The sequence below is a fragment of the Photinus pyralis genome, unplaced genomic scaffold (assembly GCF_008802855.1).
Source record: "Photinus pyralis isolate 1611_PpyrPB1 unplaced genomic scaffold, Ppyr1.3 Ppyr1.4_LG8, whole genome shotgun sequence".
Taxonomy (NCBI): domain Eukaryota; kingdom Metazoa; phylum Arthropoda; class Insecta; order Coleoptera; family Lampyridae; genus Photinus; species Photinus pyralis.
Window position 1 is genome coordinate 23,715,937 of NW_022170819.1, and position 19,778 is coordinate 23,735,714.

General features: G+C 35.4%; 1 protein-coding gene across 1 annotated transcript; it reads left to right on the plus strand.

Annotated features, from left to right (window-relative positions):
• Window positions 1-12,043: 12,043 nt before the first annotated feature.
• LOC116179011 lies at window positions 12,044-14,865 on the plus strand. The gene is made up of 3 exons (XM_031498704.1): window positions 12,044-12,310; window positions 12,436-12,526; window positions 12,578-14,865. Exon 3 carries the CDS (start codon window positions 12,610-12,612, stop codon window positions 14,824-14,826), a length of 2,217 nt encoding a protein of 738 aa, XP_031354564.1. The 5' UTR covers window positions 12,044-12,310; window positions 12,436-12,526; window positions 12,578-12,609; the 3' UTR covers window positions 14,827-14,865.
• The last annotated feature ends 4,913 nt before the right edge of the window (window positions 14,866-19,778 follow it).

Below are 19,778 nucleotides of genomic sequence, written 5' to 3' on the forward strand. Positions count from 1 at the left end.
CAGCGGGAAGTTGAGTTCCTTAATTTATTTGTTTTACCAACTTAAGAAATTATTGCCGTTAACGTATTTGTTAAATGTGTACCACTCGCTATTCCATTCCTGCTTACTGTACGGTATAACACTCTGGGGAAACTCGAGCGATGCAATAAAAATATTTAAAATTCAAAAAAAGGTTATTCGCATTATATCAAATGCAGAGTACCAGAGCACATTGCAAACCATTATTTATTAAGGATCCTCAGATCCTTTATAGTTTTGTATTGTCGTCCTTCCGTCCGTCCGTCCGTCCGTCCGTCCGTCCGTCCGTCCGTCCGTGTGCGCTCTAACTCTTTTTAAAAGTGGCCGATTGTGTTGAAATTTGGTATACGGGTACGTTGGACATTAAGAACGGACGCTATTGATTTTCAGGAAGCTGGTTCAACAGGAACAAAAGTTATACGACTTCGAGTGAATCGGGAACAGGAAAAACTGCGAACTCAATATAATAAAAATTAACATATTTCATTCCCTAGGTCATGTATCGAGTTCGGACTTTCGCTAGATTATTCCCTATGACTCTTAGATGTGTAACAATTCAATATAACTCTTCTCTGTGGTCTCGGTCAAAAGTTTTAGAGCAAAATGTACCCAAAATTATTCTTTACACATGAATTTAGAGTTGTAAAAGCTTTCAAACGCATTATCTTGATGCTGAAAGAGTTGATAACGTGCACGTTTGATAACCGCATGTGTGTGATTCAAAAATGTTAAATTATTTTTCTGAGGCCACATGGATTTTGATCAAAACATGTCAAAATCGTTATTTATGCACCAAGAGCGTTGGGAAAAAGACTAAGCGCATTATCTCAATGCCCAAGACATGAATTTGATGAATTTTTGGCGAAAACGTTGATTTTGATCAAAACATGTCAAAATCGTTATTTATGCACCAAGATCGTTGGGAAAAAGATCAAGAGCATTATCTCAATGATCTAAACATGAATTTGATCTATTTTTATGAACCACATGGATTTTGATCAAAACATGTCAAAATCGTTATTTATGCACCAAGATCGTTGGGAAAAAAACCAAGAGCATTATCTCAAAGCCCAAGACATGAATTTGATGCAAATGTATTTTGTAAGATTAAAATAAATTGTCGTTAAAAGTGATTGTAATACTGAGGATCCTTCGATATTTCGTTGTATCGGTTTATTAACCTAAAAATTATGCCGGTACCTACACTGTACAATTGTACATATATGCATCTTTGTTGGAGATACACAAGAAGAGCGATCACGTTCACCAGAGTCTCGGAATTGCATAAGCATTATACACGAAGCTTAAATGATTTAACAATAAAGCGCTTCAAAAAAACCACTTCGAAAAAAAATTCTTTGGACCTCAAATTGTACAATCACCTACCAAATTATGTTAAGGAAAAAAATGATAAATCATGTAAGCAAAAAATTAAACAGTTTCTCTTGAAACATAGTTTCTATAGCACAGAAGAGTATTTGGTGAACAAAGTGGTAATGTAGAGCGGAACATAAATTTTATTATTATTATTATTTACAACGTGATTTTTTTAAAATGTATTTTGTATTTTCGATTTACTATTTATATATACTGTTACTGTATTACCGTAATGTAATGTGAGAGTGCGTGTGTAGGTGTGTATGTCGGTGTGTATGTCGGTGTGTATGTTTGCAATTTTATGCTTATAAATATTACATGTATGACTCCTGTAAATTATTTATAATCCAGCAGGAATAATAAATCTTGAAATCTTGAAAACTAGTTACATACGTTGTCCAAACGAAAATCTGTACCCCTGAAGCTAGGACAAATAAATGTTTTGACAAAAATCCCAAAAGTCGTTACGTCCGTGAAGTTGGCACCGCCCATTGTTCATATTAATATTATTTGTATGCACATCGTTTGTTTATCGTTTGTTTAAGTTTGTTTAACTATTTTCATCGTTTGGTTACATTTCCGTATGTCTTTTTTAAAAATTCAAAATGGGCGAGCTAACTTCACGGTGGCCGCCCAAAATTATAATTTTATTTGTTTATCGATGCAGGTCGTTTGTTTACGTTTGTTTAACTATTTTCATCGTTTGTTTACGTTTCAGTATGTCTTTTTTAAAAATTCCAAATGGGCGAACTAACTTCACGGTGGCTGGCCCAAAATCATAATGTTGTTAAGTTTGCAAGTCAATTGTTTATCGTCTGTGGGCGCGTAAACTTTACTGTTAATATATTATTTTTCATCACGATATGCATCTTTTTAAAAACTGTTAAATGGAAAATTAACTTTATGGTGGTGCAGCGAAAATTCGCTTATGAACTCTACAATTGTAACAGTAGCATGCATGCGGTGATTAGGTAAACGTAAAAGGCTCTAATAAATTCCTTTTTTACCAAAAATCGACTGCACCAAAATTTCTCGGGAAAACACTTTTTCTTATTAATTTTGGTGCGTAGAATCCAAAACAATTCGTACTTTTTCGATCAGACTGCTCAATCAAAAGTTAGACTAGAAACCAATTTCGAAAGAAAATTCAAAGGGCTGTAACTTTTAATCTAGTAGCCCAATCTTGGAACTGTTTGAAATTATGGATTCCACAGGCCACATTCTATAAGAAATTTTTTTTTCCGGGTCGATCTGAGCTTTTTTCATACAATTAGAACGCGCGTCGTTCGAGCGGTCTTTTAGAACACTCGATCCACCTCTGTCTCAACTAATAACGGGCGATCGAAAATGAGTTGCTGTTGAGTCTCCTTTGGAAGTTCAAGTTAAGTACAATCACATTTAATTTATTTATTTATTTTTTATTTTCATTTTTATTTTTTTATTTATTTTTATTTATTTTATTTATTTAAATCTGTGGTACAATTTCCCATGTAAACAGAAATTCCAAAGGTGACTCGACAGCAACTCATTTTTTATCGCATAACGGTAGGCAGTTCTAAGTACCATCGTGCATTTTAATATGAAAATTAGAGAATTGTTTGAAGAACAGTGATTAATTTATTAGAGCCTTTTACGTTTACCTAATCATTGCATGTATGTAACTGCTACAATTGTAGAGTGGTTCATAAGCGAATTTTAGCTGCACCACCATAAAGTTAATTTTCCATTTAACATTTTTTAAAAAGATGCATATCGTGATGAAATAGTATATTAAGAAGTGTATAATCAAGTCTTTAAAGCACGCGCAACGAGTTTAAGGGCACGACGCAAAGCGGAGTGCCTTTAACGTTGCAAGTGCTTTAAAGACTATTACGACCTAATACATTGGCAACTGCAACAATAGAAATCGTTCAAAACTGTAATGAAAAAGAGCACAAACACCACCCGAGCTAGTTAGGTAGTAATCTTCAACTTCAACACTTGTATCTTGTATCCTATTGGCTATTGCATCTATGGTGCTAAAATGAAACTCACATTGCAGTAAGGAATAGGGATGTAAAAACCCTGCAATACACTTCCAATCTAAGTAAAAAGTATTTATAAAATTCTTGCTCGCTGGCGTGCATTCATGGAATATAAGTGAGGTTACGTTGTATTTTGTATTCCTTTTAAATAGACCATGACATTTGACACTTGACAGTTCTAATTTTTAGTTCGAAGTTCGAATATTTGGAACCAAATCAATCGTAATCTATCAATCTTTTATCAATTATATTCAAGTCGAAGAAAAAGTATAGTACATAATTCGAGTGCTAATGCCTATTACGCACTCGATTTTATTACAACACTCGTGCGAAATAGGCTTCTTAGCACACTTATTATGCAATATACTATTTTCGCACGCATTTGAGTATTTAAAACGGAGATTGTGATTCAGGTATAATAAAAAATAATATAATGACAGTAAAGTTTACGCGTCCACAGACGATAAACAAATGACTTGCAAACTTAACAACATTATGATTTTGGGTACGCCACCGTGAAGTTAGTTCGCCCATTTGGAATTTTTAAAAAAGACATACGGAAATGCAAACAAACGATGAAAATAGTTAAACAAACGTAAACAAACGATAAACAAACGATGTGCATACAAATAATATTAATATGAACAATGGGCGGTGCCAACTTCACGGACGTAATGTCGTTTGATATATCGAAGCGGGAAAAATATTTCTTGGAACTTTACCTCTGTGCTAGGGTTTGCAACCCCCTACAAATTTTTAAATGGGACAAGGGGTCTATTCACTCATAATTTGAAATCCATTGAAAGTCACAGACACTCCCAAAATCAAATTTGGAATATCCTAGTTATGAATCAACTTAAAAAACCAATATTTGGTGGGAATCCATGGTGGTAAAGCTCAAAACGGGGTCAGAAAGTAGACAGTTGAATAGGAATTTAACACACTAAACCTTCCCCATACTTCTTTATTAAAAAAAAAAAAATTTGTGAATAAAATCACATAGCGACTATAGTTTCGACCTAAGTCATTTTCAAGCTGTAGGAAAATTGTAACTAATAACGAGTAACAATCTTGAAATATACATACCTTGAAATTTAAAACATCAACAACAGAAAATAGGAAATTGAAAGTACAGAAGTTACATTTTTATCAGTATGCTGGAAAGAACATGTGTTAACCACTAGTTGAACATAATTAATACTTACAGGAAAAAAATTTTTCAATATAAAACAGTTGGTGTTAGGACATAGAAAAGTGGAACAAAATTAACATAGTCATGATATATCGACGATTAATTAATTAATTCATGCCATTAGAAAATGGACGCAGCCATCTTGTACAAATATAGTCAACGACTTAACTCGAAAGGTAACGAAAAGGGAAAGGTTAAAGAAGGAAATAAAAAGCGGGAAATTTAAAAACAACAAGGTTAAACAGGGCCGGATTAGGTAACGGGACGAAGTTACCTAATCCGGCCCTGTTTAACCTTGTTGTTTTTAAATTTCCCGCTTTTTATTTCCTTCTTTAACCTTTCCCTTTTCGTTACCTTTCGAGTTAAGTCGTTGACTATATTTGTACAAGATGGCTGCGTCCATTTTCTAATGGCATGAATTAATTAATTAATCGTCGATATATCATGACTATGTTAATTTTGTTCCACTTTTCTATGTCCTAACACCAACTGTTTTATATTGGAAAAAATTTTTTTCCTGTAAGTATTAATTATGTTCAACTAGTGGTTAACACATGTTCTTTCCAGCATACTGATAAAAAATGTAACTTCTGTACTTTCAATTTCCTATTTTCTGTTGTTGATGTTTTAAATTTTAAGGTATGTATATTTCAAGATTGTTACTCGTTATTAGTTACAATTTTCCTACAGCTTGAAAATGACTTAGGTCGAAACTATAGTCGCTATGTGATTTTATTCACAATTTTTTAATAAAGAAGTATGGGGAAGGTTTAGTGTGTTAAATTCCTATTCAACTGTCTTTAAAAAACCAAAACAAAGACAAAATAAATGAATTATTTAACCATTAACTTTAAAATAGATGATGAGTAGAATCTGCGAGTATAAATTCAAATGTTTGTGCAAAATTACATGGTATCGGCGTATTTTACCTTCAATGAGTGGGGTAAAAGGTTCGGTCAAACAGAAAATGGATTTAATGGAAGGCAAATGGTTATAAATTTGCAGTTCTAAATGTATATTGCAAATTGAGTACAATAGGCGTGTGCAGACAATGATTTAAAAAATAAATTGCAAATTTGGTCCTTTTAACGTATAGCAAACGATGAACAGAACAAAAATCATTTGATTTTCTTCCACATTTACTTAAATATGAATCATGGCGAATAATCGATGGTACCAATAATTAAGCCCACAACATGTCATTAACCGAAAACGTACACAAGGTAATTGGACCAAGCCCGAAAAATGTAAATCGGGCAGACTCTTTCCGTTTAAAGACTTTGTTACAAATCGAAAATCATTGTCCCAGCTCCTAATTATACTGTCAATGCCCGAAATTAAAATTTTACTTTATGCATGCGTTAGACACGAACGGGCCGCCCTCAGTCCATCGCGGGCAGGTGCAACTTCCTTGTCAAAAACACCAAACCAGAATTACAACACCCACATACATAAGTCTCATTATCATAATTGTCGACTACGGTATTGTTTTTTTTTGATTGAAAAATACCATTTTCGAAAAAAAATAATTAAGGCCTTTCATTAAACTTAATCCGTTCGAGCGAAAAAGGTTCCGCCGAAAGTAATTTCACGAGTCAGGACTCGGCAAACTTCCTGTATATTACGTTACAACTTAAGTGGCACAAATTATTTTACGGACGTCGTTAACAGAGAAAGAACTCGGTCGCCTTCTCCCTAAAGTGCAGGTGCACTTTGCCGAAATTACTATTATCGCCTTTCTGCTACTACAACACTACTAATAAATAAAAGGGTGCGGCGTAAGGTGACAAAGGGGAGCAAGCAGATGCTCCTTTTTTGTACGATGTGCACCTTTCCAACGCCCACGCGTTCCGGTAACCAAAAAAAGCTACTCTTAATTAAATAAGATTTATTTCTTCATCTAACTCTGAACAAATATTTCGATGTGGACGCTCACGCAAGATCCAGTCTTAATGTGAATACAATATTGATTCATATTAGAATCAACGATTCCAGGATTAAGGATTCATCTGAAGTAATTTCATTCAGCAAACCGACAATCTGCCGCGATTGCCTTTCTAGGTACTTCAATGGTCGACATATCTATTAAAGAGCTAGCAAACCTGGTGGATCATAAAATTTGGCTATGAACCCTAAAATTTGCCTTTTTGTATTACGGTTTTCCACAGAGTTTTCCACACTAGTAAGTGGGCACGATATCTTAAATTTGTCCGAAGTGACATCGAGAGATAAACCTAACGTTTTTATTAAATGTTTTTCTTTATCCAGAGTCATTTCTTTCATTTGGCGTTTATTTTGCGGAATATTATGTATACCAGAATAGGATGATTAGCGCACCATTTTGTGCAGCTCCATTTTCATACTGTTTATCATACAAAAATTAAAAACGAAAATCAGAAACTTTCGTTTTTTTGCGATATCTTAAAAAGTATTGAAGATATTTCAAATTTCTTTTCAGATTCTTATTCGGCACGAAAATTGGCAACTTTGCCCCCATTTAACCAACTTTCTATCTCTTAAGATAAGTGAGATCCCCATAGTGGCACTCGAAAAATGGACACCGTGTATTACTCGCAATGATGGCTATTATTCTCAAAGAATATTTACGAACTGAGCCCCTTCGGCGGCGAGGGAGTAAGATTCCGTTTGTTTTGTTTCCATGGATCATATTAAATTTAGGGAAATTTTGTGATTGGAGTACAAGAAGGCGTAAGAGCTATTAATCCCTAGTCATTAATCCCTAAAGGAATAATGGATGGCATTATACCGAACATACCATAAGTATAATACTCACATTATATATTAGTCCTAGATAAATAATTAATTGTATATCAAAGCCTATAATTATACAACCGTACTACAGGCAAGTATATAACAATTAGTCCTGCACATGTGAGTCTGAGGATGATTTTGTCAAGGGAGGTTTGTTGTGCAACAGGCTTACGCCCAATTACAGAGTGAACCGCATAATGTTTTTTAGAGGTGCCCAATCAGGTGCCCCTGCAGAAGGTGTTAAGTTGTTCTATACTACTGGTATTTTCCTTACGTAATAGGGAAACTGCAGGAAAACGTAATTCAGAGTAGCCGGCAGAATCCTCGAAACTGATCTAAGGAAATTTCCATCTCTGCCACAGATGAATAATTACTACCTCAGCCCAGGTTCGAACAGCCGACCTCCGGTTTTGTAGCCCAACGCTCTACCATTACTGATGAGCTACAAAGCCGAAGACTGGTGACTGGTGTAGGTACACGTACTGACATGTCTTTTAAATGCTAACAAATGTATCGCCATAAATAAACTTTAGTAGAAAATGTCAATCATCCATACCGGTTATATTCTGGACATTCCTATCAATATAAAGTCTGTAATCAAAGATCTCGGCGTTGACCTTGAAAATAAGTTGACTTTTGGCTATCACTATAACCATATAATCAGAAGTGCCAATAGGGCTCTGGGATGTATTAAAATGTATGGCAAGGATTTCAAAAATCACAACACACTGAAGCTGTTGTACATCTCACTGATCAGATCTAAGACCAGACCAGACCGTCGTCTCTGGAATTCTATGTACCTACACCACTTATATTACCCTACCTAACCCCTAAATGAGGATGCGGTAATTTTTGCTGGGCATGCATTCTGCGGGTCGGAATATTCGTTGCAGTTGACATTTTTTTCACATTCTGAAAAGCTAAGCTTAAGATCATTAGTTCAAAAGTGCCCAGGTACCAGATTTCGTCTACATCAAACTATTTTCGCACTTATGCGGATAGGGGACAGAAAGGTTACACGTGGTAGAATTTAAAGTTTAAGATATAGGTATAGGGAAGTCTCTAACAATAAACTTAAAATCAAAAACAAAGAAAAGAGAAAATGGGGCACATTTCGAAAGGTGTAAGAATGGCCAACATTCAAGCTTTGAAGCTACAAGTTCACAGTTGAAGCTCATTGTGTAATCTATAAATCTAATTTGAAAAAATTACGTAAACTTGTGGCGGCATCATATTTGTGATGAGAGAAAACAATTATAATAAATTTTCTCAATTTCTCAATTCTTATTTGCTTTCTTCGAATTTTTTGCTCGAGTTTGTTAGTGAATTTTTGGGATTTCTTAGTTTTTGTTATGCATTTTCTCTGAATTATGAAAATTTTCATTAATGTAATCTCATTTATTTATATATTACAATTTACACATAATAATAATAATAATAAGCCAAAGAAACACTTACACAATAAACTCTATTTAATAAAAGTACAGGAATTATTATAATGATATTTTTGTTTTGTTTTCTTCTTTCCTGATAGCGTTGACTATTGTGGCCATTAATAGCTATGTTGGTAGTATGAATTACATACTATCCCTAGATTTCCAATGACCCTACTTAACTTCATCAGACACAGACACTAATCGTTACTTGATTTTAATCCGTGCGATTAGTTAACCAGGCTAGACCTGAGTTCTCACAAGAAACACCGACCATAATAATAATAATCTTTAATTCTAAAAATTGTAAATAACAATTACAGAAACGTCAAATCACAAACAAAACATGTATGGACAACAGTAAATTTGTGGACTAACAATTCAGGTGCATCCAGTCATTAGGTTTTTATTACCTAGAGATATATAATCAACAAATTCATTTACTGAATAGAAAGAATTATTTTGTAATATCTGTTTCGTTCTATTTTTGAAAAGGGAGTGGTTCATTTTTTTTAGAGTTTCAGGCAGATTATTAAATAATACTAAACCGGTGTAAAACGGAGATTTTTTATAAAATGAATGTTGGTGTTTTGGAATCAAGATTTTATTTTTACCTCTGGTGTTGTGATCGTGAATTTGACTTATTTTGTTAAATTTGTGTCGGTTTTTATGAAGATAAATAAGTAATTTAAAGATATATATACAAGGCAGTGGCATTATTTTATGATTTTTAAAAGTGTCCCGACATGTTTGAGCGTAATTAAGATTGTACATCAAGCGTATTATACGTTTTTGTAATATAAATACTCTGTGAGTATGTGTACTTGCTCCCCAACATGTAATGTTATAGCTTAAATATGGATACACAACCGCGTAGTAAACTTTAAGTAACAAATTTTCATCGACTTGTTGTTTCAGTCGTGATAACAGATAATACGATGAGTTAAGCTTACTTATAACGTATTCAGTTTGAGGAAGCCACGACAAACTGGAATCAATTATAGTACCAAGATACGTGCTATGTGGTTTACAAGAGATCAGTGAATCCTCAATGAAAATCTCATAGGGGTGATTCTGTGTAGATTTGGTCATATTCATGACTATTGTTTTGTCGGAGTTTATCTTCAGTTTATTAGTGCTGCACCAAGTTAAAAATTCGTGAACAACCCTTTTTAATTTTTGCAAAGCTAAGTCGGGGTTCTCAGCGCTTACAACTACTGCTGTGTCGTCAGCGTACATGAATGTAAACCCATTAATAATGGCTGGTGGTAGATCGTTAATGTAAAGTAGAAAGAGAACTGGACCAAGGGTGCTCCCTTGGGGAGTTCCATTTTTCAAAGTATACCCCTTTGAAGTTGTATTATTGTATTTAACATAGTATTTCCTACTTGTTAAAAACGATATAAGGAAGTCACGTATTTCGTTTCTGATCCCTACAGCGCTAAGCTTTCGAGACATTAAGTCAATGTTGATGCTATCAAAAGCTTTACTAATATCAAAATAAACAACAAAGCAGGCTTTATTTAGGTCCATTTCATTCATTATGTGTTGTATTAGATGAACTGTAGCATCCTCGGTTCACAATGAGGGGCGAAAACCAAATTGTTTTTCGGATAGAATGTTGTATTTTTCCAAATAAAGATTTAATCTCTTATGTAGTGATATCAACAAAAATTATCGCAATATCTACTCAATGGCGTCTTAAAATTGACCTAATCTGAAGCGAGTGAAAAACAAGAAAAGGTGCGGCTACTGTGGACAACGTAATTTCTGTTGATAACTAAGTGAAGATATCACATCTATCTATGATAAATAAAAGTGTTTACGATAATTAGCATGCCCCTTATCAATTGTCAGAAAGAAGTAACGATTGCTAAATCAAATCAATCCACTTATACCTGTTATTCAATAATTTTAGGTAAGTGACGAACGTGTTTTATAAATAAATCTTCAATATCTATTAAATAGGCGACATACCAGCGCAGAATTGACGGTGTGACTACCACTCCACCCACGTATAAGTTTGCTGTCAAATACTAGACCAAGGAATTTATGTTCTGACACAACCGTTATAGCGCAGTGGGTTCATCATATTGTCTCCCTCGCAATCGGCCAAAATGCATACAGACGGTTTTTTGACTGAGTCCCCCTGTAGAATATTTTCCATTTTTATATTGTCGGTACCACTCACTGCTCTTGCCAAGTCATTTACGTATAGCATAGTCTTGCTAGTTTGAGATATTTGATTAGCTATTCGGTTAATTGCTATGAGAAATAGGGTTGTGCTGGACACTGAACCTTGAGGTATCCCATTCAGTTGTTCGTATATGCCGGAATATATCAACAACTCGTACTCGAAATTTACGTTCTTCAGAAACTATTTATCATCCTTGGTAGCCTACTTTTCAGTCCCCATGTCTTTTTAATGTTCTCATAATATAATGTTTCTAGACCGTATCAAACGCTTTTTGCAAATCGAATTATACTATACATAATGTGTGTTGTGTTTTCGTGTTTCGTGTTTTCTAACACAGAAATTAACCTATAGATAGTACCTATAGTAGATCATACGTTCTGGGATTTTTCCAATACAAGAAGATAGCGTAATCGGTCTAAATTATTGAGGGTTGGATTTATTTTCCTTGGGCCACGCTAGAATAGTGGTAACTTTCCATTGTTGTGGTTGCGAGCCACTGAATTTCTGTAGCAACGTCTGTCAGTCAATGAAGTTCAACGGTGTAATGCGACTGCGATATTGGGAATAATTCCACGTTCTAATAATTTTATGTAAATGTTTATAGTCGTAAAAAAATTGGCAAAAACATAGAACTAATTTAAATTGGGTTTTTTGATTGATAAGTATGAAAAGAGGGTAAATCTAAAGGTAAGTGGAATAGATTTTGAACCAGATTGATGTTTTTTTATTTTCACGGTCGAAATATGATGCCACAGCCGGAAAACAGTAGGAAGCCGTCACCGTTTCCCGAGTTGTTCCACTCCTAGAGCTTTAACTCCTGATATAACCCCTGTCAATTCTGCGCTGGTATGTCGCCAATAAAAGATATAGAATATCTCTTTGTAAAGACGTAGGTATGTCACATAAATCTGAAATTATTGAATAACAAGTATAAGTGGATTGATTTGATATAACAATCGTTCTTTTTCACTGATAAGGGGCAATAAATTATAGTAAATACTTTTATTTATTATATCGCGGGTGACCTGGCAATACCTCCTATCTGCCATTTTTTGTGAAAATGAGATATTGGTAGATTCATAATCGGCGCGTACTAATGCACCTATCTGTAACTTCTCCTTTCGTTAAATAAAGTTCGAAATGGCTGAAAAGTTGTATTTCAATTTCTCCCACTGAAATCTTAATGATTTTTGTCATGCAAAATCTCCTAAATCAACAGTTTATTAGGTGATGTCATAAGAGGATTGTACCTCCGTTCAAGTGTAGTGTGTTTAACGTCGAAAACTGGTTCTCGTTGGTAGGTGTTTTGCTTTTTGTTTCTATAATCCACTATTTGAATATTAAAAGATGAATTTGTGTACATTAAACGACTAAACCATAAAATTTACGTTAAAAATAACCTCAATTTATTTTCGTTTTCAGATAGGAGGTATTGCATTATACTGAAAGTACCTGGATAATTTTAATAGGAGAAAATAGCACATCGATTTTTTGTTGGATCCCCATTTAGAAGGTAAAATTTTTTGACTATCTCTTCAATCTATTTACTTTACATCCGTCATAGGCTGCCAAAGGTTTTCCGGACTCAAAATAGTCATGTTTTCAAGGCGCACTGAAAAAATTCTGTCATTGGCCCAATCGCAAATCGATGTTGTCGACTCAAGCAAAACTGAAGAGAAAGAATGTTTCGATTTAGAAAATGCATCTTTCATATTTTTAGACGACAACGTGGTCGTAGAAAGCAACATCGCTTTTCCCATTCATCCTGATGAAGTAGTACCTAACTTTGAAGACTGTTTAACTGATATAACCAATACTACTTCCACTACTTGTGATATAGGAGTTCCAAACCAAGTCGAATATAAGCAAACAGATCGTCTTGTTCCTTACGAAGATTCGAGTGATGAAGATCATGTCATAGAAAACATTGCAAATGAAGTTGAGAAAACTGTAGAAGACGACCATGAATCAAATGATGTGCAAGATAGTAGTACTTCATATGAACCCGAAAAAGATGATGCCAATAAATTAGAAGAAACTGTCATAAATGAAACAGAAGAAGTGAACGAAAATGAATATGATCAAGGTAGAAAACGAAGGCGTAAGGCGGAAAAAGAAGAATGGGTCCGAAATAAAAACAAAAGACTTCGAATGCAGGGAAAAGCGTACATAGGATTTACTAAAAAAAGAGGAGAAAAAATTAAACAGGACTGTCCACGGAGTGAAAGACGTTTAAAAGAGACATGTACATCAAAGAAATGTAGAATATCTAAAGTCAGATATTGCTCAGAATTTACGGATGACTGCAGAAGAAACATTTTTGAACGTTTTTGGCGCATGAATTGGGAACAAAGGAAGGTTTTTATTGCATCTCACGTTTTTAAAACCCCAACATTTAGAAAAGGCAAAGAGAACTCAAGGAGATTAGGCACCTACACGTATTACCTAAACGATGGAAATGAAAACTTACAAGTATGTCGGTCCATGTTTATTAATACGTTGGACATCGGGTATAAAACTGTTCAATACTGGGTAGATAATAGTTCATATGGTATGACGAAAGGGAATGAGAATAGAATTTCTGCTAAGGAAGTCGTTAAGCAAAGGTATGCAGAAAGTTACAAGTTTTTAGACGAGTTTTTCAAAAGTTTACCTAAACTTCCTTCTCATTATTGTCGGCGCGATACTTCAAAGCTGTATTTGGAATACACTTTTCAAAATATGAACCAGTTATATGAAGTGTATGTGAATAATTTTTGCAAAGACAGAAACATCACTCCATTGGGTCGTAATGTGTTTTCAAAAACGTTTAAAGAAAAAAACTTGGCGCTATACTCACCGAAAAAGGATCAGTGTAATGTTTGTTTTTCATTCAAATATGGAAATGTCACAGAAAATGAATACAGGCATCACATCCTAAGGAAAGATGCTGCTAGAATGGAAAAACAAAAAGATAAAGAAAAAGCTGAGAAAGATGAAATTATTACATTGACTATGGATTTACAGGCAGTAAAACTATGCCCATATCTTCCGGCGAACAAAATTTACTTCAAAACAAAACTATGTTGCCATAACTTCACCATATTTGATTTAAAAACACGAAACGTTATGTGCTATTGGTTTTCCGAAAATGAAAATAGATTACTTAAAGCATCTACTTTTACCACCTGCATTATAGACTATTTGGAAGAAAATTGCATAACTCCAATGAAAAAGCCAATTGTATTGTATTCGGACGGATGTGGTTACCAGAATCGTAACAATGTCTTGGCCAACGCTTTACTCAATTTTGCAATGAAACACGAAACTTTTATTTTTCAAAAATACTTAGAACCAGGTCACACCCAAATGGAGTGTGACTCTGTACATAGTGTGATAGAAAGACGTCTTAAGCACAAAGAAATTCATTTACCAAGTGACTATGTGACAATATCAAAAGAAGCTCGAAAAACCCCCACGCCATATAAAACTAAAATGCTGGAGTACTCATTTTTTAAGGATTATTCCGCTTCCAAATTTTTGCGATACACTTCTTTAAGACCAGGTCGTAAGACTTCTGACCCTGTGATTAATGATATTAAGTGCATTAGGTATAATCCACAAGGAACCATAGATATTAAACTGGATTATGGCCAAGATTTATTTAATGAGCTTCCTTGCAGGCCAAAATGTATGCCTCCTATTATGAACTATCCTCAGTTACTGCAGGGACCTTCTAAAATTGCTTTGGATAAATGGAACCACCTTCAAGAACTTAAACTCGTTCTGCCAAAAGACACACATGCTTTCTACGATAATATTTTACATGAATAATTCTCCTCGCCAATTTATTTTTTTTAGTGATTATGAAACTTGCAGCTAGTTTTAGTTTATTTTATTCATGTTTATGTTTACATTAAAGTATTGTTTTAAAGTTTATTACCATGTATTAATTTTCCCTTGAGAAACCTACGTTTTGGGTATCATTTTTCTACAAAAATTTCTGTATAAGCTTGCTAAATTCAAAAAATTGTATACTTAATTAGATACTGCATTCTCCTATGAGAACAAATTTCTGTAGCAAAAACTCCTATCTGTAAAAACATGAATAGCAATACCTCACAAGTTATATAAAAATAACACCGGGTAAGATTGTGGCGTTTTTATTAAATTTAGTATAATATAATAAACATTAAAGAATAACTACTTCACATTGTTGAAAAATACCATCTCTCTACAAAATTGACAAGTTTTTTTTGTCTCCTGTAAAACGTCTCTTAACCAACATAGGAGGTATTGCCAGGTCACCCGCGATATATAGATATGAAATCTCTACTTAGTTTATCAACAGAAATTACGTTGTGTACAATAATAGCTATCTTCCTTGCTTTGAAGTGCTTTTATATTAAATTTTAAGACTCCATTGAATGGATAGCGCGATCATTTTTTAGTATCACTACACGTGTATGTGTGTATTGTGCAATATAGATAAATATGAGATTAATCCATGAATGCAGATCATAAAACTTAAAAACTTAGAAATTGAGAACATTTCGAAAAGATTTCATTACACATTGACACAAGTTCACCCTATACATTATACGATGAACCTTGGGCCTTAAATTTGGGGAGCAATTTTTCCTAGCAGCACCACTTTGTCTTTTCGGGTAAAATTTTTACGTTTGGTGCTCTGCTGATCTAGCGCCAGCTAGCGCCACTAATTTTAGAGCTAGTTTTATAATTTTGCGGTGTCTGTCCGTCTGTCCGTTAGCACGATATCTCGATAGCGAATTTACCGATTACTATGAAATTTTGTAGATGGATTCTTTATCACATTTGTAGATCGGAGTTCGTGAATTGGCAATATAGCCCAAAAAATAAGGAAGGCCCTTTTGACATCTCTGTGAGTTATGAACCGAATTTACAGTGCCCTTTTCGCATCTCGACCATTTACAAACCGGATTGAAAACTTTCTTATTTATGGAAGCATTTAACAGAAATTTGATACATAGCCACTTGGAATAAAAGCAAATTTAACGCCAGTTTCAAAATTTGGTTTTGTGCATCATGTGCGGTGCCAATTTTCTTATTTATGGAAGCAATTAAATGAAATTTCATACATATACACTTTAAATAAAAGCAAAAATAACACCAAGTTCAAAATTTGGTTTTGCTCATGCTGTAGCCATACCCAGGAGCTCGTTTTCTATATTTATTTACACGTCGATGCGAAAAGGGCATTGTGAATGTTGAAAAATTAGGCTCAACTTTTGGATTTGCGTGTTATATAGCTAAAGCTATACGAATATTGAATTTCATGCAATTCGGTTCAAAACTCACCCAGATGTCAAAAGGGCCTTCCTTATTTTTTGGGCTATATTGCCAATTCACGAACTTCGATCTAAAAATTTGATAAAGAATCCAACTACAACATTTATTCGTAATCGGTCCATTCGTTATCGAGATATTGTGGTAACGGACAGACGGACAGACGGACAGGCTTGGAAATGTTACCACTTAATGAATGCTGAAATTCTACTTGTCTGCCGCTGTCGGTCTGCGAGTGTGTGATTCCTGTTGAATCAACACCATTGCATTGCGATTTTGGAGTTTTTGGAGTAGTCCGATTTGACTATTTGTTTGCGATGTTGATGTTTATGTTTCATTTATTAAATTAAGTGCACTGTATTTACTCTTCTATTACTTATATTGCAAGAATGTATAGTTTGTTTTATTTGTTTACTTATAGACTTATACCAATTTGAAATAAAAAATTCTTAAATTTGGACAAGTGTTACTGGTGGCATTAAAAACCTTTGGGGGGGGGGGTTCGCAATGTGTGTAGATTTATGTTTCTCATGCAGCCTATGTCCGGCAGACGGCCATACGCGATCTGGCAACCCTGGGCGCGTCAATTGTGTAAAGTTTGGTATTACGGTATTGTTAAAAACAACACCTTTAGATAGTAGTCAACGCGACGTACATAGGTATATAATTTATCGGGAGTAAATACACAAGAGCTTGATTTTTAATCGGATAATTTTATTTTTACACGAAAGTTTTGTTACAACGGAAAAAACTCGAGACCAAAAGTGTGATAAAATCGTGACAGTTTTAGCTGGAGCGATTTTATTAACATTATGCTTTTGATCGAGAGTTTTTTCCAGGAGGCAACAAAATTTGAGTGAATTAAAAATAAAATTATCCCGACTTAAAACCCAGGTCGAGTGTATTTTAGGGAGATTAATAAAAGACAGTTAACTTTACAACCACTACATATTTTACGCATTCCTACATGCATTTTTATCGCTGTTAAAAAGCTACATGGCGTTTAATCAGATAAAAAATCATCTGATTGGCTAGAATTTGAAACAATCACCAAGCTGATTGGTCGTATATTAATGGAGTGTATTAATCATATAAAATACATATGCCTTATGGTTATTATTTGCACCATTAACAAATATGCTGATTGATTTAACGACTTTATATAGGTTATGAGTAGGTACGTTCGTTGAAATTTTCAAATTTTGCACTGCGCTGTGTTCTAAACGATTTAGCTCGCAATATTGTGGTAGTGAAATTAATACTGTGATTTACAAAAAGAATTGTGTAGTGAGTAGAGCACAAAACGGAAACATTTCACAAGAAACCGTAATATGGAAATTTTAAAATTAAAAATTCATAATAAATGATAATTTTCTTCCATGGGGATCGTAGTCCCCATTACACTGACTGGCCGCGTTACCTGCACGTTGTATGGCAATACTTAAATTTGTCGTAAGTAAGTTGCAGCTCGGGGTTCCCCAGTAATATTGGTAATGCGTTTTCCCAGGTATTCCACAAAATTTTCGAGCTCTACACCAAGGTTCCAATGTCTCTACTGCGAAAGGTATAAAAATGTGGTTCTGTTCTATAATTGAACTGTATTTCCTTATTTTTATACTTGCCGCAGATTCAGCTACTGCACCACTCGTTTTACTCGAAAATTAATCCAAAATATTGCAGTGGTCAGTCATAAAGGTAGGAAAAACTGTCCCAGACTACTTGGCTGTGGCGCCAACTCCTAAGATTTTGACTCTATCTGGGAGATATGTCAGCAAAGCACAAAATAGCAAAATTGTACACGAAAAAACAAACCGGTAGTAATATACAAAAAAGGACCCCCCACAATGTTGGGGATTGGGCGCCAGCTCTGCAATTTGTGGCGCTAGCTGGCGCTACGTTTAAAGAACACTGCGCAGCGCTTGCTTTTGGTAGTCATTGAACATAATGGTGGTGTTGGCGTTAATATAGCACTCCCAAAAGTTAAAGGCTTTTTGCAAAATCTATAATTGCGCTAGGTTAACTTGAGCGCTAGGTCTACAGAACAGAAAACATCAAATTTTTACCCTTAAAGATAAAATGGAGGTGCCCCCCCCACACTATTGGAGGGTGATGGCAGCTCTAAAATTTGTGGCGCTAGGTCAGCAGAACACAAGACGTGAAAATTTTACCCGAAAAAACAAAATGGTGGTGCTACGAAAAATTGCCCCCCACACTATTGAGGGGTGGCGCTAGCTCTAAAATTTGTGGCGCTAGGTCTGACGAACACAGCGCTTGCTATTGGAAGTGATCGGACGCAATGGTGGTGCTAGCGTTAACATAGCACCCCCCGAAAGTCAAGGGCTTTTTTGCAAAATCTATAATGGCGCTAGCTGAACTCAAAGTGGCGCTAGCCATAGGGATTCTAACGCAATCTGTCTTTAGTCAGAAATTTGAAATGGTGGTGCTGTGTGAACGGACCCCGATAAAGGGATATTTTAACCATTGAGTGAAAGATATTAATTCACGAGTGGAAGTTGTTGGCAATTTCTAAAAGCACAAGCACCCAAACCTTCCACGGGAGTATAGCCCGCTTCCTTCTCGTAGTGAAAGGCAGACCGCGAAGCACAGGCAGTAAGTAAGTCTGCCTAGCAGTAGTCAGTTTTCTGTTTACAACAAATAGTGTTTAGCAGACGAGTTACCTTGCCGCGATCAACATACTCCTCTCGCTCCTCTGTCTCCATGAAGGCATATGATGGTCCTTCCAAGCGACGTTGGGCAGAGCTCGATCCCGATACTCCTACTGATGAGAGTCGTTGTACGGCCTTTATGAACTTGATGGCGAGACCTTAACCCTTACTGATATCGACCTCAAAAGATACAGCTTCTAAAAGACCCGAAATGCTAGGATCCTTATCACGTACCTATCGAAATCATCTTTAGGGAGGGGGTCAAATCCAAACTTGTCCGCGGACGTGCATATTGTAGTGAGACGGTAAACTATATGCAGTCCTCCTTAGATGCTTTGGTGGCGTCTCTTCCTACCCCAGCCCCCATGAGTTATTCCGTTGCTATCAGAGCAGCGGTTCCGGAGCGTGTGAAAATTCTTTCGGGAATGTCTGTAGCGCCTAAATCCTAAATCCCCCTACGTTATAAGATCCTCTGATCTTTCTCCGGGGCAGGTCAAGGAGACCACCCTCTCCCAGAACTTCGGTTCTGCTTTCGAGGAAGTATTCCTTGGTCTGGCGGATAGATCCTTGAAGGTGATGTTCCAGTTTGACCCGCGCGAAACGAGTACCTGTCACTGAATGCTTGAGTGCGACGGCGGCGCGTATGTCTCAAACGGAGGACTGTAACATCCTGGTGGTGTGAAAGACTGGACAGGCTGAAAAAGGTAGTGTGCACATTGAGGCGTTACTTTCAAAGAGCTCCATCGGAGTCAAAGGCATAGTGGCATGAGTCCTATAAGTCAGCCTGCAAAC